Source organism: Eurypyga helias, unplaced genomic scaffold (assembly GCF_000690775.1).
Source record: "Eurypyga helias isolate BGI_N326 unplaced genomic scaffold, ASM69077v1 scaffold19011, whole genome shotgun sequence".
Classification (NCBI taxonomy): domain Eukaryota; kingdom Metazoa; phylum Chordata; class Aves; order Eurypygiformes; family Eurypygidae; genus Eurypyga; species Eurypyga helias.
In genome coordinates, this window is record NW_010229152.1 from 8,435 (window position 1) to 29,213 (window position 20,779).

Below are 20,779 nucleotides of genomic sequence, written 5' to 3' on the forward strand. Positions count from 1 at the left end.
AGGCGGGATGGGCCTTGGATCAACCTGGTCTAGTGGAAGGTGTCCCTGCCCATGGCAGGGGCGTTGGAACTGGGTGGTGTTTAAGGTCCCTTCCAACCCAAACCATTCCATGATTCTATGAAATAGTTTGTCCACCAGTGCCTTTCTGCTGAGTTTTTTGGAATGTGCTCTGAGGGTTTGTTCCTTACAAGCTCAGAGCCATTTGCTCTTTCACATAGCAGCCTACCTACAAATGGAGAGGGATTGTTACCTTGTTTAATGAGATAAGCTTTGCTGCAGTTAGTGTTGTAGCCACTCAGTTCCCTGATCTTCAGATGCACTTGATTATACTTCAGGTTGAGTCCTTTGTGTTTCTTCGCAGCTGGTTTGGAGTTGACTGTGACATTCCAAGCTCCTGCAGCTTGAAGTTTGCCTGCAGCCTTTGCTGGGCTAGCATTTCTTTGTGTCTTTATTTGAATTGTTTTCTTGATGCATGAATATTTCGGTGGAGAGCAGGTAGGGGGAGTTGTTGACAAGACTGGAGCTCCTCTGGTCCCGGGTAACTGAACCCTTCAGGGTGGAAGGATCAGCACATGCTGTGGGTGATGTTCCTGTGGCTACGGATGTTGGATATATAGCCCTGCCTGTTTGGTTTGCTTTGAGTATAAATGAGCAAAGGGTTCTGTTTTCCTGCAAAGCAGGGCAGGTGATTTTGGAGTTGATCCTAACTCAGTTTTATTTCTTTTTATTCAGTTTTGTGTGATCTTCCTTTGTTCTCTTTGCATGGTAGTGTGTCTTCCTTTCAAGGTTCAGGTACTAGACTGAAATTATATGAGTGGACAGTCAGGTAGTGCTATGGCATGTTCTGATTGTCGTCTTCTTTTCGCCTTCTCTTTGAACACAGGTACTTTGCCATTAGCCTCCCAAGAATCCATGATTGTGGAGGACTTGCTGTACGTTCTGATTGGTGTGGATGGAAGATACATCACAGCACAGCCTCTTGTAGGCAGGCAGAACCGAACATTTTCAGTTGATCCAAACTTGGACTTGTCCATCAAAGAGCTGGTGACCAGGATTCTTCCTGTAGCAGCAAGTTACTCTGCTGTCACCAGGTACCAAGCTGACTTTTGTCAGGGGGGGATGTTCTTCTTTGAGCATCAGGTTGTAAAATAGAGAATCCCTCATCATGCAGATGTTAACTTCCAAGCTTAATTTAACCCCATGGGGATACAAAATAAGAATGACAATTTCTTTGAAATGGTTTTAGCCACATTTCTTTTTCCTGGGTTTCTCCTCTGTGCTGCCAGTTCACTTTTTCGCTTGCCTCACCTTCACTTTGTCTAACTTTGGTCTTGGTATGTTCAGGCAAAGTGCAAATCTGGTATGTCTGCTTGTTCTGGCTTGTCTCTTCCCACTCTGCTATGAATTTCTCCATGTTTCCTGCTTTTTGCTCTCCTCTGGGCATCCAGGAGTGAGGTAACCACCTTTGTGTGCTTCTGAGCAGGAGAACCTACTGCTGCCTAGCTCTGGAAATTGTTAACGGTCTCAGTACATTTGTTATGTAGATGTCTGCATTTGATTCAAAGTCCCTGGAAGATCAGCAAAGAGGGAGAAACATTTTTAGGATGTGATTCATCCAACCTCTTTTACATGTCTTTTTCCAGATGATATGACAGATTCTGCAGAATCTGTCCCTAACATGTACGGAGCCATCTAAATCTGGTCAGATGAATCCCTGCTGTGGCACGCGGTGTCAGAAGCTAGCAACAGTGCTTTCCCCACACGTCTGGGTGCACACTGCTTCCTTCTGAGATCTTTTCCTGTCCTCTAATCTGTGGCTTGCGTAAAGACAGTTGCCTTGAAAATACTGGCTCTCACTTTTTACGAGGTGGTTTGGCAAATTCTAGTTCCCCTGCAATTTGAGAGGAATCGTCTTCCCACAGCTTTCCATACTGGGAAATGTGGGCAGAGGAAATAGGCAGGAGGACGCAGCAAATGTGGAACCTGAAACTCCAGCTGAAGACTGGTGTGCTTTCCAACGCATGATCTGCTCGTGTGCTTGTACAGTGTCCTGAAGATAAAATTCCTGAAAATGATAGAAGCCCTGAAAGAGCTTCCTTTTTGCTTTTTACAGGTTCATAGAGGAAAAGTCTTCCTTCGAGTATGGACAGGTAAATCACGCTCTGGCTGCTGCTATGCGGACTCTAATCAAGGAATACATGATACTGATTACCCAGCTGGAACATCTTCAGAGACAGGGACTTCTGTCACTGCAGAAACTCTGGTTTTATATCCAGCCCACAATGAGGACCCTGGAGATTCTTGCTTCACTTGGTAAATTTCAAAAATACAAATACAGTCATTACATTTTAACGGGTGCATGACGACATCTGAAAGCTCTAGAGAGTAGCAATACAGGCAGGGCATGTGTCCTTTTAACTTTACATTCTATTAAAGAAGAAAGCCAAGGGGAGCTGTATTTGTCAGAGCACTGCTGGTTTTTTGAGAGTGGTGGGTTTGAGAGCTGAATTTGCCCTTCAGAGCTGCCAAGAGGCACGTCCATGCCTTTTACCTTCATAATCCATGCCCTTAGGCTCAGTTGTTTCCACTACCTCTGTCTCTGCTCAGCTTCTTTCCAAATGCCTCTCCAGCTGTGTGTGGATGTATAACCACCAACTGATTCAACCAGAAGGGACCCCTGGAAGTTCCTAGTCCAACCCCTTGCTCACAGCTACAGCAGGTTGCTCAGGGCCATGTCCGGGTGAATCTGGACAATCCCTGACGATGGAGATCTCCCACCCTTCTGGAGCCTTTCCCGTGACATCACCACCCTTTTTGTGAACATTTTCTGTGTCTCCAGCTGGATTTGGCTTTCTTGTAACTTTTGCCCTTTTGACATGGCCACTGTGATCCTCCAAGAGGAGATTCACATCATCTTCTCTAGAACCATCTGTTGGATAGTGAAGGAATGAGGTTTGACAACGCTCAGCTTCATCTTCTCTCAGCTAACAAGCCCAGCTCCCTGAGGGTCTCCTTGTATGCCGTGGGCACCAGCTCCTCACCTCTGCTGGACTCTTCATTTTGTCATTCACACTGGGAATCCCAGACTGAATGCAGTGGTCCGGCTGTGGCCTCACCAGTGCTGGGTCGAGGGGAAGTACAGCCCTTGGCGCAGTTGGCATCCGTTGTTGCAGGGACACACCGCTCACCCCCTGGTTGTTCTCTGCAGCGCTGCTTCTCAGCCAGCTGGTCCCAGCCTCTGTCCTGGCATGAGGTTGTTGGTCGTGGATGCAGTTACCTCAGTAATTTTGGTTAAGGTCTTTGGCATGAGGATACTTGTATGTTTCTACTCGGCCCAGAGAATTTGTCTGGACCTAAAAATCTGTTCTGTTTACAATCTGGGATTGGATGATCCCTTTTGGCATTCACTTTTCTTGAACTGTTTGGGATTTTGGAACACAGCAGTTAACCAACTGCTCCGTACATGTTAGTGGAGAGGGACAGATTCTGCAGAATCTGTCATATCATCTGGAAAAAGACATGTAAAAGAGGTTGGATGAATCACATCCTAACCAACACTATCTACTTACCTAAATCCTGGTGTTCCAGCTCAGTGTTACAGCTGAGAACGGAAGTGTTTTTGAGATCAGAGGTTTCTCAAGCAAGCCAAGAAGCACGTGCTTCCTCCGTTACCACCTGGAAAGGGGATCTCTGCACGTGGCCCCCCGCGGTGTAGGAGACTTTTTGCCTCTAAGCCACCATGTACCTTGTGTCAGCCTGAGTTTAGTTCTTCCCTGGAGGGCTGGGCTTGTTTGTTGGTGTTTCAGGTCGTCGATCATTTGGGTTTTCATTTCAGGACATCTCGGGGACGTCAGCTTTTGGTTGGGTGGTGGAATGGCCTTGCACCTTCACAGCTGACGTAAAGGTCTGTGACAGGGTGGTCAACTAATCAACTGCTAACTTAATAAAGCTTAACAGCATAACCTGTGCAGTTAATCTGTGTCAGCTCTCTGTCTCATATCTATATTTTTAAATTTCAGCTACATCTGTGGATAAAGGTGAGTGTATGGGAGGATCAACCCTGAGCTTACTCCATGACAAGACTTTCAATTACACGGGGGACAGCCAGGCCCAGGAGCTGTGCCTGTATTTAACCAAGGCAGCCAGTGTGCCTTACTTTGAGATTCTGGAAAAGTGGATCTATCGAGGCATCATTAATGATCCATACAGGTAAAGAACAGTTAAGGAGTGAAAATGAAATGCAAAAGTTAAGAAATACTGTTCAGGCTTCTGCTATTTCTGTGCACCCATCCCTGTACTCTGTAGAGTCTGCACGGCCTGGGAGCCCAGCCCTGGCAGCAGTAGGTAGACGAGGCAGTATTGCAAGGAAAGGGAGCTCCTGGAGCATGTTTAACTGCATTTCTTATATGATTCAGTGGTTATACAGCCAGAGACACTCTCACTTGCTTTATTTTTCCAAATTCAAGGATACTGTATGCAAAAGTCAGTAGCACAACTGTTCAAATATTGCAGTCCACTCCTATTCCACATTACCATGCCTGTCCCCCTTTCAGTATTTCCTCACATCCTCTTCACGACAGGGATGAGCCCTCTTCTCTTGGGGCACGAGGGTGATAACTCAGTGGATCTACGTTAAGTGTCGTCCACTAACACGCTAATGTGATATGAGCAAACGACACTGAAGTTTCTTGGCTTCTGTAGAGTTATTTGAAGCATTTTGCTGTGTTTAATAGTTTATGCAGCATTTCTGTTTCCTGTATTTTCAGTCCTAAGGTGGCAAAACTCAAAGTAGCTAACGTTAGTGCCTTTCTGATGGTGAGAAGGCAGGCGAGGAGCAGCTTTCTCACCTCCACGCTGACAACCAAATAATGTTTAGGTGTGGTTTGTGAACTCAGCAAAATTCTGTTGGTCGTAATGGATTGCAGATTAGCAGGAATACTCTGCATAATGTATTTTCATGAGACCTTATTTCTGGTAGAACTTATTCCTAGTTTACAGGTCAAAAAAAGGTAATCCTCATTGTACCACTTCCTGCTTCTAAACATCTGCTTTAACTGTACAGTGAGTTCATGGTGGAGGAACATGAGCTGCAGAAGGAGAAGATTCAGGAGGACTATAATGACAAGTACTGGGATCAAAGATACACTGTTGTTCAGCAACAAATTCCCTCATTCTTGCAGAAAATGGCCGACAAAATACTAAGCACAGGTAGGTAAGATACGCTTCTGAGGTAAGAGGAATCTTGAGACAAGCATTACTGTTCTTTGGGTAAAGATAATGTCATCATGCTTTGCCAGTTTACGGGGTTGTCCAGCTGAACTTTTCAGAGGAATAGAAGAATCAGCGTTGAAAAGAACCCCAAATCTTATAAATAAAACAGCGTGTGGGGAAGAGTCCAGCAGCACGGGGAGCTGCCTCTTACTGCTCTGTTTCCTGGGTACAGTTTTCTGGCAACTAGCTAGATGGAGCTGGACAACTGAGGTTTGAACTTGCTGCGCTTTAACGTGGGTGTTTAAATGAAGCAGGCAGCCCAGTGGCTACCATTGTTCTCTTCTGGAAGTAAAAAACCCTCTGGATATCTGCAGAGATGTTTTGCCACTGCTGGTAAACAAACCCATTTCTAAATCTCTCCTCAAATGTGATACTAGGTGCCTAATCTACATCTTTCGAAAGGGGTCTGAATCCTTCCCAGCTTTCAGTAGAACTTGGTGTGAACATTTCACAGCATGTCTTCCTCTTGAAACGGTCTGAAAGTTTCCCTGTTGGATGCACAGTAGGCATGAACATGCGTCATTCTTTTTGCTTCTAGGGAAATATTTAAATGTTGTGCGAGAATGTGGACGTGATGTTACCTGCCCTGTGGCTAAAGAGGTCATCTACACTCTAAAAGAGCGAGCGTATGTGGAACAAATAGAAAAAGCATATAACTATGCTAGCAAAGTTCTTCTGGATTTCCTAATGGAGGAGAAGGAACTGGTGGCTCACCTAAGGTTTGATTTATTTTACTAAATGCGTGTGAAATAGATTGGTTCTGATAGTGAATGTGAGTTTGTGAAGTTAACTCTTCCTTATTTTGGAAAAAGTAAGATTTTTTTCCTGATGGTGGGGGAAAAAAGTGTAAAATGATACAAAAGTTGGGCGGGAAGGATGTCTGGGAGTCCCTAGTCCAAATTCCTTGGAAGGCTGTTGCCAAAACTAGGTCAGGGCACTCGTGGCTTTGTCTAGGCCAGTCCCAAAACCTGCCCTCAGGCACGGACATCCCCCACCTTTCTTGTGACTTGTCCCTCTCACCTGGGATGATGATGATGTCACTCTCACCTGGGAAAGGAGTTTCCTAATACCATCTGGTATGATCACGAAGAGTTTAATGTGAATGAGCAATAGTTTGATATTATTATCTCACCAAATATATGCCATGGCTATTGTTCATGGAAGCATAGGTAGTTGGAATAGAGTAAAGGTGTTAGCCCCAAGTTCCAGTACAGGTTTTTCTTAACACCGTCCTTTTGAAAAGTTCATAAACGGTATTTTGAGTCTTGTAACACATTCAGCTGATAGTAAATGCAGGTGTCTCCCAGCATGTGAGCTCCGGCTTTCCTGTATGAATCAAGCTTTTAGCTTATTACTGTCTTCAGAAAACAGTAAAACCAGGAATCTTAACTATCCAGAAGACCAGGATAGGTAGGAGACCAAGACAGACAAATCTGTCTTGAAGACCAAGATAGCAACAGATAGGAAATGGCAGTTGATAGCTTTGAGGTCTGAGGTGGGGTGGTTGTGATCAAACCCAGGGACCTGTAGCAGATAACCACTCCTCAGTTAAGCGAGAGTATTGACTCTCTCTCCACCATCCCGGAAAGGTTGGTTGGAAGGGAACAACCTCCTCTCTAGGAAGTCTCTAGTTCAACCTCCTGCTCGGAGTGAGATTGTCACCAGTATTAGGTCAGGTTTTTATTTGGGTTTGCACTCTGTGGTGTATCAGCAGTAAGTACCTTGCTCCCATACCTTTTGTGTCCTCAGTTAACCGCTGACACTGTCATGACTTCCCCGGGATTGCGGGAGTGTGCCTGGTTCAGGAGAGTAATGACAGTCAGGGAAGCAAAGGGCCTGATCGTCATCCCAAGTTGACAGTGATCAGGAGTTTGCAACCACACTGTGTTAAGGATGTGCTGGTCCTGTTTGTGTTCTGAAAACTGCAGTTATCATGTGTGATCTTTGGCCAGGCACTAAGTTAATCCTCAAACTCTCCTCTGAACTGTTTCCAAGCTCCTTGCCCACTGCAGTTAACTCTCCCTGATGTCACAGGAAAACTAAAGTTTATGCATCCTGCTATAGCAGAAGTCAGTGCAAGTACCTGGAGTACTTACAAAAATCAGCACAAATACTTGTTCATTCAAAAGAGTCCAAGATTCTGCTCTGAGTTGGCAACTGCCTCTTGCATGGATCTACAGACCGTGGAGGGTGTGGTGCTCTTTAGACCAGCAGTATGAACCTTTTCCCAGCAATGTAGTGCGTATGTTTGCTTTTTTTCTTCCTAAGGTACATTTTTCAAGGTAAAAAGAACAGTAGCAGCCCTGATCTGACTCTGCAAAAACATCCTGACTGAGGTGGAAGGGAGGAGGGGACATGCATAAAAGACTAGTCTGCAAATGGGTTATTTCTGGCTGTGTGGGGTGTATGAAGAGTAATATTTTGTGATCAAACCCAGCAGGCTGGCCAAATTGATTGCTTTTGATCCTTTAGGTTTAATATGGATTACCTTGGGCTTTAAAAATCATGATCAATTGTCCCTCCATTTTCTTGAGCAGATCTATAAAACACTATTTCCTGATGGATCAAGGGGACTTTTTTGTTCACTTCATGGATCTCACAGAAGAGGAACTAAAGAAGCCTGTAGACGACATCATAACTACGAGACTAGAGGCTCTGCTTGAATTAGCCCTGCGAATGAGCACAGCCAACACAGATCCTTTCAAGGATGATTTAAAGGTAAGAATGTATGTAAACAGAAGATAATTGAATTTGAGCAGAAGGCCTGCCTTGATTTGGGAAGATCTGTGTGCCTGTAAGAATCTGCTGCATGTGCAGGGAAGGAAAAGTGAATTGGTGACTGTCCTGTAGACCTTCTCTGGGTTATGTCTTCTTTTACTCAAATTAGTGACCGGAAACACCCGCCCTTGACCAGGGGCTGCATTTTCTCGCTGGTGTCTGAACATGGAGAATGTGCTCTTGGGTGGCCTCAGGAGGAGGTGGAAGCATTAGTGTGTCTCTCATGCTTATTCTCAGCTTGGGTGCTCAATTTGGAGTACAAGAAAATACCTGATTAGAAGTCCTGCCTGTTGATGACTGTGTAATTTTCAGATGTGAAGCAGCACAGAGGCTGTGCCTGGGGAGTGTGAGATCTGAATAGACATTACGGAGGCTGAGGGCAAGGGAGAGCGGTCAGCGGCGTAGTATGTTGTGTGCTGGTTTTTAAATACCACAGCGACACTGCTCTGGTGTCTGCTGCTGCGCTGTCCAGATGATGTCATTTACTGTTGCCTCCTGGGTCGGTCTGGTGACTTGAGAATGACCCTGATAACCTGCACTTCTGCCATGTCAGTTGCTGTGTGGTAGTTGCGAGTATCCTGTGGCTTCATCGTTTTCCTGCTCTTTCTTTGTAGATTGACTTGATGCCCCATGACCTCATTACCCAGCTCTTGAGAGTACTGGCCATAGAAACGAAACAGGAGAAGGCCATTATCAGCGCAGATCCCACAGAGCTCACTCTCAGCGGTCTGGAAGCATTTTCCTTTGACTACATTGTTAAGTGGCCTCTGTCCCTTATTATCAACAGGTAGAGTATCAGTCTGCTGAAGGTAAAAAGGGCAGAAGCTTTTGCATGGGGTTGAGGCCCGTTTCCTCGCAGCAAAATACTGGAAAGCCTGTGACTTTAAAGTGACATTTTAAGTTGGTGACTCATAGGGAATGCTTTGGGGTCATTGCGCCTTGCTTGCTCCACTTCTAAGCTATGGAGTATGGATTGTCTCTTCAGTTAAAGCCCTGCTAGACCATGTCTAAGCTATGCTTGGAAAGACAAACTTTCACTCCAAGTGGTGGGAAGACGTAGATCGGAGGATGCTTTCCCGGCCTGGTCCCTGGTTTTACGTGTGACTGGTCACGGAGTTTTCATTTGTCCGTGGCTTTCTGAAGTATTTCCCCTGAGGATATGAACTCTCACGAGAGGGTTTCCATGCAAGAATTGAGCATTTCTCAATTGCGGAGAGCAGAAAAAAACCCACTTCCTGGTATCCCTGGTTGCAGACTAGGATACCGGCTGTTGATAGAATTGCTATAGCAAGCTGGCTGGAATTTAACTGAGTTATAAGGGACTGAATGGTTTATTTTTCTGCAGGGATTTTCCCCCTCTTTCTCTGGAGAAACACTGGCAGACCTGCTACTGTGAGCCAGGGCAAATGAGACCGGCAGTGTTACGTGAACAGGGTGACATGTTGAATTGCTAAATGCCAAGAATTAGTTTATCCCTTAATTTCTTCCTTAAAAAATCGGTTGACACAGTGGGACTTTTCTGATGATGCGATGCTTTGGAAATTATGTCTCTTTCTTCCACATGGGGTGTATGAGCTCCGCTGGTAGCCATAGAAGTGAAAATACTATTTGGTAGTGTCTCACGAACTGTATCGACTGGAGCTCTGTAGACACGTACACTGAAGTGTCTGAATGCAGACCTGAATCCAGTCCCTGAAGCTATAAATAAGCATCCCCATCTGCTTCTGACAGTGCATCACTGGTGGGGTAATGCTGCCTGTAGCTTGGTCACAGCTTTTTCTTCATCTTTTTGAAGCATCCTGGTGAATTGTTTTGGTGATTGTGGCAGTCTTAATGCAGTGGGTACGTGACCACAGGCTTTCAGCCCTCCACCCCAGCATCTCTGAGTGACCTTTTTGCAGGTAGCTCCAGGGAATTGAAGAAGGAGGCTGGTGATGCACCCTCTAGCATAAGAAAATAAGGAGGAGGGACTCCTTGAAGAGCCATCCTTTGGGATGGTTACAAATGTGATTTTTTTTCCTTTGGTTCAGATTGTTTCAGTGCGGATCTGCGTGCATCTGAAGGCGTAAGGGACATATTGTGTGAAGTCTCCTCGCCTTGAGTAGCCTCAGCCTTCACAGCTTAGTCTGTCAATCAAAACAGGGCTTAATCTGCATGGGTTTCTCCTTTCTTTTCAGGAAAGCACTGACAAGATACCAGATGCTTTTCAGACACATGTTTTATTGCAAACATGTGGAAAGACAGTTGTGCAACGTTTGGATCAGCAACAAGACAGCCAAGCAATTCTCCCTGCATTCAGCTAAGTGGTATGACCTTTTTCTCTGCGGGATCAGATGTGAAGTTTTAGGGTTCCTTCTTGCTAGTTAGATAAGTCATGACATGAATGAGATCATTTTAATGTGAAAAAGATCCTTACAGGCTGAGAGAGCTCAAAATATAACATTTTAGGTTGCAGTAGGAAGGGTATGCTTGATAATCTTTGTGCCGCTTGGCTTGTTCCTCTTTGTTGGCATGAGCTTTTGAAAAGGAAGAGGTGGCCTTTAGGGTTAGCTCATTATACACTGAACAGTTATAGCAGAGGACATCTGTGCACATATCGTCTTGGTTGCTGATTTCACATCAGCAAGGTCAGGAGTAGTTTAGAGGCAACGTCCTTCTCTCCTGGCCAGACTGCTAGTGAGGACTCGTGACCTTCGCACAGCTTGGCTGATGCTAGGTGCGATACAAATTGATTAGGGTAAAATTGCTGGGGTATTTTCCCAGAAAATCGTGCTATCTTGTTCCATCTGTGAGGGTAGATTTTCATCCTTGGATCTTCTGGACTCCAGGTGCTGGAGGTGCCTGTTCAGAAAGCAAGGCAGACCCCGGAATTGCAAGGTAGTACCTCCTGCCTTGCCAATGTGCGCTTCCTTGTCACAGGGTAACCTCAGCTGTCTTGGTGCTGACCTCTGCCAAGGGAACAGCAGCTCTGGTTCTCCTGTCATTGTAGAGGTGTTAGCGGAAGAGACCTGTGAGGGTCTATAGCTCAGCCTCCAGCTCGCAGGATCCTCAGTGGACAGGACAGCTCTGGTTGGCATCCCCTAGGATGGGTATCACCCAGCCCTCCAGTGACCTGTCCCAGTTTGCTGAAGCCAGGTCTTAGTTTGCCATCACAGAGCCTGCATAAATTAACACTGAAAGAACTTCTATACGCTCTCACCATTCTCAGTCTAAGGTGAAATTGCGTGAAATACCTTAGGTAGAAGATGCTTTGATCCCCTGAACACACTGATGCAAGGCATGGAATATTTTTAAGTGTTCGTTTAACAAGTAGGGCTGGAAAGAAACATGAACCACTTACCTTGTTATATTTTGCCCTGCTCATGAATGCACGTCTCACTAGATAGTTACACTAGTAAAATTGCTTTAATATTTAATACTAAAATGTTAGTTGAATATAAGCACATATTCAGAGTCATTGTCCAGTCTACAACAGGTTCAAAACTCTGACTCTAGAAATTGAGGGAAAGCCATTTGAATATGTGGAAAATAATCAGAGATGGTTTGCCTTAACTTTATAATCCCTCTTACACTGCAGCAGTGAATTTGCTAGGACAGAAATATTTAGCTCTGCTTGACTGTGCAAAGCTGGTGATAGTTCTCTCTGGCATTTGCTGGCTCTGAGTTGTGTGGGTGTGATTTCTCCTCTAGGTTTGCTGGTGCTTTCACACTGCGGCAGCGGATGCTGAATTTTGTACAGAATATCCAGTATTACATGATGTTTGAAGTGATGGAACCAACATGGCACATTCTTGAGAAGAACCTGAAGTTGGTGAGTGTGTGTTCTTGAGAGAAGTTGGAACAGAAGTCTGAAGACAACAAATCTTATAGAGGGAAAAAATACCTGATTTCAGTTACTGCGAATGACTGTTATTTTGCTGGAGGCACTTAAAGTATGTTGGAACTGTTGTTCTTATCACTGCAAAGAGTGCTACTGTTCTGTATCACCTTCGTGCTTCATTAGTCATATATCCCTTTTCTCTGCTGCAGCATCCCGTACTCGCACTCTGCACCCTGTTATGTAAAGGTGGTGTTCTGCTGAACATCACCTTACACAGAAGAAAGAAAACCATGGAAAAGCAAGAAGGATGCAGGGTGCAAAGATCATAAACAAGTCCAGACATCTCAGTTGATTCCTTGGCTGACTTACAGTGCTCTGAAAAGCCAAGTCTGTGCTTTCTCTTCAGTGAAGCTGCCAAGGACTGGCTTGCCAGGGACTATCTGTTGTAAAACAGGGCCTTCCTTATTCAGGTGGCTATTCCACATGTATATTCCCACTGCAGGTAGGCAAGGCTGGAGAACTTTTCCACTCTGGTGGTATCTGGGAGAGGCTAAGCTTACTTCCCACTGTTTTTTATGCCTGACAAGGGGGTATCTGGGCAAAGCATGCATCATTTTGGTTCCTTTCACCAAGATGTGTTCCTTTCACCTCAGAGTATTCTGAGCTGTGGGATTTCCGAGGTGTGTTCAGTAATCCAAGTCAGTGACTTCTCCACAAGTTAACTCTTTGCCCTAGCAAAAACTTCAAGAATCTGTTTTTATCTCCTGATGGTGACGTGAAATGCCTTTATTATCTCAGAGAGGAACACATTCTCAGCTAATGTCCCACCTGCCAGTTTTAAACCAAGGATGAAAAGTCACTGGGAGCTTACCCTTCAGAACAGGCTGTTCAAGAAGCCCATAAAGGTCTTCTCATATCTGGCTTCATTCACATCAGATTAGTTAGTTCCATCCTCAGCAACAGAGAAAAAAAATCTCTGACAGCAGGGATAGCATCTTAAGTTACTTCTGTACTGCTGCCTAAAATAAGGGCAAAGACATAGGCTGGCTGCTCCACATTACATAGCAAGTGTCTCCACTCGGTCGTGTGTGGCCCTACCATACACTCGTTTTGTGTTCTTCCAGCTGCAAGTGTTGGCAGCAGGGTGGGGAGGGCTGTGCTGTAGCTGTTTTCACAGCACGGAGCTGCAGGGATGCACTGTGTGGGCTGAGCTATGTCGGGAAGGCCTGTGGAACCACCGCAGGCTACAAAGTTTGGTGGAGTAGTGTTGGAGGGCTTTGCCAAGGGAGGGAATCTGGCCTGCTGCCATCTCCTCTGTGCCAGAAGACAACTTGAGAAGGCCCTTAGGAAGTGCTATGATGGTGAGCTTTGTGTGACGGTCATCTTGGCGTATGGCACTCGGCACAGGTAAGGGCTGTGCCAGGCAGTGATCTTGTGTTTAATCAGAGCAGGTGATCAGTGATGCGTTCTCAAGCTTGCTTGTTTAGCAGCATAACCTTTGTCATTTTTGAGATTTTTCCTTATCCTGAGGGACACTGCATTCCCCGTGGTCCTTCTCAGCTTCCTTACCCACTGTGGTGCTGCTGTCCTGGGGCTTTTGTTAGGATTATTATTCTTCCCTCTGGTAGTCATCCTGTGATCAGATACTTCTTGCACATCTTCTTCCTCTTACACCATGAAAAACATTTATCTGATGAGCCAAACAGCCCAACGCTCCTGCAGTCTTCATGAAGCAGTTCTCTTGGCAGCTCTCTGATGAGCCTTGTCAATCTTCAACATCAACTGACGTTGTCTTAGTTTCTGCTGTGTATTGAGGAGTTCTGGGGTCAGCAAACCAATATTTTTTGGTGCCCTGTCATCCTTTTTCCTGGAGAATTCACAGGTTTCAGGTCTAGGATTGTGAGCATCTTTACATATTCTTGGTGAGGAATTCTGAACAAGAAGAGGTTATGTATCAAGCTCCTGGATGATCTGAGAGAAGTGCGCTCGAACGAGTTACCCTGGCCGGGTTCTTCCATACTGATCTCGGGTAGTGCTTCCTTTCAGCCGTTGCTGATTCCAGATGTCCTAGAAGGGACTGTGAAATGCAGCAGGCACGCAGTCTGTGTTGACAGCATCCTCTGTTCAGAAGAGACAGTCTTCTGACTCCAGAATTTTTGCAAAGACTCTGTCGGAAGATCCTTCTCTGCTTTGGCTCTCAGCCATTAGGTTTCTCTGCTCCTTCAGAGATACAGTGGCGTCGAAGCATTTTTATTTCCATTCCAAACAATTTATGTTGTTTCCCAGAGGAGCCCCGTTCCCATGAAACATCTAGACCAAACCTTTTTGATCGCCCAATTCCCTTGCCATGGAACATCTGTGAGCCTCTCTAGCCTGCCAGACATGTTGGGATAGCAGGTATAAAGTGACTTTGCTGGCACTGGGGAAAGGTGTTTCCATGGCTGTATGGCAGAAAAATAGATCTGTCTGTGCCTTCTACAAGGAAGCTGGAGGGGACTTTTTGCAAGGGCCTGTAGTGACAGGATAAGGGGTGATGGGTTTAAATTGAAAGTGGGAAGGTTTAGATTGGACATCAGGAAGAAGTTCTTCCTGGAGAGGGTGGGGAGGCACTGGGACAGGTTGCCCAGAGCAGCTGTGGATGTCCCATATCTGGAAGGGTCCAAGGCCAGGCTGGATGAGGCTTGGAGCAACCTGGTCTAGTGGAAGGTGTCCCTGCCCATGGCAGGGGGGTTGGAACTGGATGATCTTTAAGGTCCCTTCCAACCCAAACCATTCTGTAATTCTGTGATTCACCACATACTTCATTTCTCAAACCCTGAGGGCTGCTGCAGCATTTTGTAGGGCATTTCTACCATTGAAATTAAGGGCTTCTCCAAGTAATAGTGCAGTAGTAATGACTCAAAGCTGCCTGTGATGTCAGTATGTACACAAGCCACACCTCAAAACTGAGAAGAGTTTTTTTGCAAGTTAGCAAAGTCTTTGAGACGTACTGCAAGTGTAGGTTTGCCTTCCATCCTCATCAGTGTCCCTCAAGGCTTTTAAATCTCTGGGAGGTGGAGCATGCCTTCCACCTGTGCTGGGGCAGGCAAAGTCTAGCTCTAGGCACGGTTGCGATACGGGCATCCGTGAGGTGACTATCCCAATGCTGCCAGCTAAAGAAGCTGTTGCAGCAACCACTTTGCTATGCGGTCCTTTAAAAGAACTGCTCCTGAGGGATGATGTATCCCCAGCTGCTGAGTGAAATCTTCCATGATTTAAATAAAAACATAATTTATTTCCAAACAGGACACAGAACTGGCTCTTTAACCTCCGTAGCCTACAGGCTGGGGGAGATTTTTTTCTTTCATTTGTGTTTTAGGAAGGAAAAGGATGATCTTCACTGATCTCATATAGTGCCTTCTGCTGTTTTTTGATTTGTCAGACTTCTCTTTTGTGCATTTCCCGTTAAGTTAAGGCACTTTCTTCCTAAAAATATAGCTAGTATCTTCACATTCAAAACACCATTATCTTCATAACATAACTAGCGTCTTCGTGACATTAGAAGGTGGCATTTATCCCTGTTCTGTACTGGTAGTTTAAAAGGTTATGGGTGGCGATTTTTGGCACTGATCCTGGTGAGCAGCGTGGATACTTTGGTGACCTTAGTCCTATGGCTTTTTTGTAAGCTTAACTTGTGTTCTCAGCTTCAGCACATCACATAATTGTACAGAGTGAGAAGGGGTTTTTAATCTGTCATTTAAAACTTGAGACTGAAACAGCCCTTTGAACTAACAGAGCTGGACAAAAATCTTGCAGCATCCTTAACAGCACTGCATGTCCCAGTTCCTTACTGTGCTCCTAAAATGTGTTTCTGAATAACCTGTTTGTTTTGAGCCTCGTAAACTTACTGACGTTTAAGGTTCTTTGATTTATATTTCTCTTTTCCTCTTACTGCAGTTGACTTTGCTGCGATTGTGAAGGTGGGAGTGGGCATGACAAGCATATTTAAAAGCAGAGGAAGTGCATGTGCATAAGGCAGATAACTCCATCTGAGCATTCTTTCCGGTGGAGGGTTTGGATGGTTAAAGAAAGCATAATTTGGTGGAGAAGGTGATGTAACAAATCAAAGGTAAAAAGCCTGTGAAGGGCTGTCGAAGGCAGTAATGCAAGTACAGTCTGGATGTCAGGATGTTTCTCAAAGCTGGAAGGTACATGAGAAGTATCTCAGCATGCCCTAGAGCACATCTGAGAGGTCACTGTCGGAGGCAGGATGCTGGGTTAGAGCTTTGCTCCAGTGCAGCGCGGCAGTCCTGGTTTGGGTTTTCATTGTTGTACTGTCCTGTCACAGGCATCTAATATCGATGATGTCCTGAGCCACCACACAAGCTTCCTGGATAACTGCTTGAAGGACTGCATGCTAACCAACCCAGAGCTGCTGAAGATCTTCTCCAAGCTGATGTCTGTCTGTGTCATGTTCACAAACTGCATGCAGGTAGGTATGGCCTCCCTGTATTCGTTGTGCCATTGCCAGCCAGCTGTGACAGTCCCTTTTTTCCACCTCAATCCCTCTTGCTCTTGATGCTTTTGGAAGAGCCCCTGTTTCTCCCACCAACGGGCTCTAAAGCTTGACTGCTCAGACCCTCATCCTTTCTCACAGATGTTTCCTGTGGCTCTTCCCTCCACAAAATTCTCTATGCTTTTCCTTTTTGGTGTTGGGATCAGGTTCTTATGAACCAAATTGCGTCTCTTCAACCAGTTCTGCAGCAGAATTTGAGGTGTAAGTTGTAGGGCTCTGTAATTTTTAGTGTGCTCTTTTGAGGGTCAGATGAGGACTGATCTTCATGGGCACACTCTAGCCAGCATCTCGGGGAGCCCATAGCTTAAAAAAAACCCCACCTTCCTTTGGGTTTAGGCAGCTTTGTCTATTAATGTAAATTTAAGCTCAGACTTAGCTTTTGTGGGAGCTGGCTAGGTGCAGGGCTAGCAGAACTGGGTCAGACTCATGCTTTGCCATAATTGAAAACGTGGGATCTAACCATTTCCCCAAACCTCTGCCCTTCCAAGAGGTTCACCCAGAGCATGAAGCTGGACAGCGAGATGGACCGGCTCACCTTAGAGCACGGCACAATGCTGGGCCCGCCAACAGAAGAGGAGCGTGCTGAGGAGGCTGCCAAGAAGAAGATGACTAACAAGGTGGGACTTGGAATGGGTAGTTGGGCCCTTTTCTCTGTGAATGCTGCCTGGGGTTGTGGTCGCATGATAAGCGATTTGTTTGGCATGCTGTGTGGTTAGCGAGCTGCATCCTGTCCTGCTGGAAGCCCCTCTCTGCACACAGCAAGGCAGTCAGCGTGCTACAGGGATTACAACCTGTCTTAGGCAACATTCGCTTTCTGCTCACTGGCTTCTCCTCCTGCTTGAAAATAAATGATGACAGCATATATTTGAGGATAACTCTACTGGGATCTGCTCTGGGTTTTTCCCAGGCAGCTACAGCGAGGTTTTTCACTACCAAGAACCTTGTAACTGTTTTGAAAGATTTATTTTAGTGGCTGAACAACTCTTAAGTTTTATGGAAGTGTTTTTTAACAGGTTAGAAAATAGGGAAGGAATAATTGCACCTCTTTGGCAAGGGTGAACCAGCATACATGGGGCCACTATTCCTCTGTCTTGACAGCTTTTAGCAGAGCATGCTGACCACCTCCACCTGACATCTGGCTTCGAAGCAACGATCAACAAGTTTGATAGCAATTTCTCAACACATCTGCTGGACCTGCTGGACAAACTGAGCATTTACAGCACCAATGACTGTGAGCACAGCATGCTCAACATCATCTACAGGTGAGCCAGTAGTTTCCTCTCCGTAACTTCTCCCTCCTGTGGTTCCTGAGTTCAGGTCAGGAAGAGTAATTGCTGTTTATAACTGTATGTGTGTTCCATCCATGAAAGCACTGAAATCAGAAGAAATGTAGCTTTGCATTTCAACCCAAGGCCTTAAAAACACGCCAACAACATTCCTTTGAATGATATGAAATTTGTCTGTTGATACAAGTGTTAGTTTACTCAGGGATTATCTCACTGTGTAGACAGTGAATAAGCTGAGTCCTGAATGCAGCGTAAGTATTCCAAGATGAGAAAACCATATAAAGGATTGATCAGACGTAGCTGTTTTGTTTGCTTTAAGTTCATATCTTTTATTTATTTAAATAATCATCCCTTAATATGTTCTTACTGCGGCCTCATCCGTACTTACTAGCTACTTAGAAATCAAAATTCCCCCAGTAATACCTAGAAGTCACGTATGCAAGACACACTGCCGGAAGGAGGAGAGAGAGGAGATCTAGATTTGTAACCTCTGTGTTGCTTTTTCCCTAAAATGAGATGCACAAGGCCTTCTTTGGAACAATTAACACTTGTTTTGGCTATAAAAGTCATACGTGTTAGTGTTGCTGGGCTTTCTGAGATCTGTGTGATAGTTGGGTGTAGCATAGAGACACCTGCCCTGACACTTCTGGCTTTGAAGAACCACAGATCATGATCTAGGAGCATTATCCCCAGGTGAGCACATGTGCTGTGCAAGCAGGATGCTTCTCACTCTGATCCTGCCACCAGCCCTTTAGGAACAAACCAGAAATAACTGCAACTGTGGAGTCTGCTACTGGGAGCAGCTTTTTAGTGTTTGTGGCTGGAATATTTATTATCAAGAAGTTAAGCACCCGTGAAATCCAGCAGCCTGCAGATCGGAAATGTTCACCTGAGGCACGTGTGTAACCACAGAGTAAGAAGGCAGGCGAGGGTCAGGAGTTGGCCTCTCTTCATTCAGAGAGTCACCTCAGTGGAAATGATACGTAAGAGCTGCTGGTGGCCAGCTGCCTCACACCTGGCAAAGACTGTAATGCTTCAGAAACGCTGCCTGCAGGCACATCAGTTCATTTTTACAGTGAGTTACTTTTTCCAGTGAAGAAACGGGGTAGATATTGTGTAGAGGTATAATTTTAAGAGGCTAGGATTTTCATGAATGTACAAGTACTTTGACACCAGTGCTTTTTTTGAAGTGCTTGTTCTATGTCTGTAAGCCCACACAGTTGCACCGTTGTGGCATGTGTGAGCCTAGAACACTTGGGAGTGACCACCTTTGTCATTGCTGTCAGGTAGGTGGTACTAAACACCTGTTGGTTTCTTCATGCTGTCTGTAAGCCACTGCGTAGCCTTGTTTTCACGTGTCAGCAATTGTGAATGGCTCTTACAAGGCTAGCCAAAAATTAAGGTCATTTTAGGTGCTGATTGTTTCCTTTCATCTTTTTCCGAGTAATGCCCTTGGTTTAGCAAGGAGCACTCCCTACTTTTTAGACTGCTGTTCATCTAAAGTTGTAATGCTTTTCAGTAGTAGATACTCTAGAATCAGCTGTTGGCAATATGTGGTTTTGTTCATAAACGTGCCTGATAACTGGTTAATCACATACATTTTCTTTCTTCCTTTGGAGTTCGTCCCCCAATTCCTTTGACATTTAGTACAGTACAGAGCAGATCCTTCTTTTTAACCACGTAGGACTAAAGAGTGCCTTGAGCTTTCTTCTAACTGTGCTTTGTCCTCTGTTTTGTTTTATTTAAGTGAAGTCTTACTGCTCCTCTGCTTGCTTTGGTCTTTGTGAACTGTACTTTTTGTTGGTCTCTCTCATCCTTGAACTGAACCTGCAGGAGAACCATAAGAATATTAACCTGCAACTGTTAAGTTCTGTTCCAGATGTTCCCCTCTGTACCAGATGTCTTTTATGGCTGGCTGATAACCCTTACACCTCTGTTGAGATGTGCTGCACCTGAAAACAGAGAGAAAATGTTTCCAGAATGTGTTGTTGAAGCAGGTTGTTGTCCCCTCATTCCATGTCTCTTGAAGCTTTCCTTGTCCTTTTCTAACACCATCTGACAGGGCTGTCCAGGGTTACTGGTACCAGCCTCTGCAAACACTGTTTTGTGAAGTATTCCAGCAGGAGTCTGGGCTTCCAGTTGTCTTTACTTGTGAGAACTTCAACCCCTGGCTGTGGTGTTAGCATCTCCTGCTCTGTCAGAGAGGTGGTCACAGGGTTGAGACCAAGGCTGAACACTAAAACCTGTCATCCCTGTTACCATGGGTGCTTCCAGGAGTGGAGTCTAGCCCACCAGCTCCCACAGCACTGTGGAGAATTAACGTCTTGTCTTCCTTGTAGGATTGTATTTCTTATTTAAGAAAGACAGGGATGCTCACAGGCATCTGAAAGGAAATGCAGTACGGCAGGACTGCTTGCTGCTCTGAACTCTCCTGCTTCTGCTCCCTGTCAGGGTAGGAGCTTATCTTCTTCCCACTACAACTGTCCTCGTTGGTGGGTACTCAGGCCCTGAAATGGGAACGTGAGGACCCCTTCTCCATAGTCCTAATAACTCTGACTCACACCATCTCTGAAGGGACCAGGGTCCGAGGTCGTCTTCTCGTCTTGGAAATTCTTCAAGGTCTTTTTTTTTTGTGGCTTTGAGTGGAGGCCCCAGCTGTACAAGTAATTGCTGTTCCTTTCAGGACTGACCAGGACAGCTAAGTGTCTGCAAATCCTTTTAGGAAATGAGGGTGCAGCCCTTCTGGACATTTGATGTCAAGCCTGGGCACCACTGTTAATCATCATTGGACTGTTGTGGATTGCAGGCAGGATCCATCTCTAGAAAACCTGGCAGGGCAAAGAGGTTGAGCTCTTACGCTCTCCTCACTGCCATGACTCCTAGGTGTCACAGTAGCATACAGTCTCAGGCAGGATTCAGGGATCGAGACCACAGGCAGTTGACTCATCCAGCCAGGAACATTTACTCCTCCTCAGTGCTCCACCTCTGCCTCCGCCTTCTTGAGCACATACATTTTTGTCATTCCTGGTGCAAATTCCCCCAGAAGGGCTTTTGTTACCGTGCTCGATC

At 45.4% G+C, this 20,779-nt stretch overlaps 1 protein-coding gene across 1 annotated transcript in view; it reads left to right on the forward strand.

The window, feature by feature from the left end:
• The window catches only part of TUBGCP2 (tubulin, gamma complex associated protein 2), a 25,044-nt gene extending 7,354 nt beyond the window's left edge, over positions 1–17,690 (forward strand). Inside the window, exons 5-16 of the mRNA XM_010160303.1 lie at positions 884–1,091; positions 2,114–2,313; positions 4,020–4,209; positions 5,063–5,208; positions 5,810–5,990; positions 7,809–7,989; positions 8,664–8,836; positions 10,227–10,355; positions 11,740–11,860; positions 16,197–16,340; positions 16,913–17,041; positions 17,523–17,690. Coding sequence (XP_010158605.1) covers positions 884–1,091; positions 2,114–2,313; positions 4,020–4,209; positions 5,063–5,208; positions 5,810–5,990; positions 7,809–7,989; positions 8,664–8,836; positions 10,227–10,355; positions 11,740–11,860; positions 16,197–16,340; positions 16,913–17,041; positions 17,523–17,690 — 1,970 coding nt within the window. The remainder of the gene's footprint in view (positions 1–883; positions 1,092–2,113; positions 2,314–4,019; positions 4,210–5,062; positions 5,209–5,809; positions 5,991–7,808; positions 7,990–8,663; positions 8,837–10,226; positions 10,356–11,739; positions 11,861–16,196; positions 16,341–16,912; positions 17,042–17,522) is intronic.
• The last annotated feature ends 3,089 nt before the right edge of the window (positions 17,691–20,779 follow it).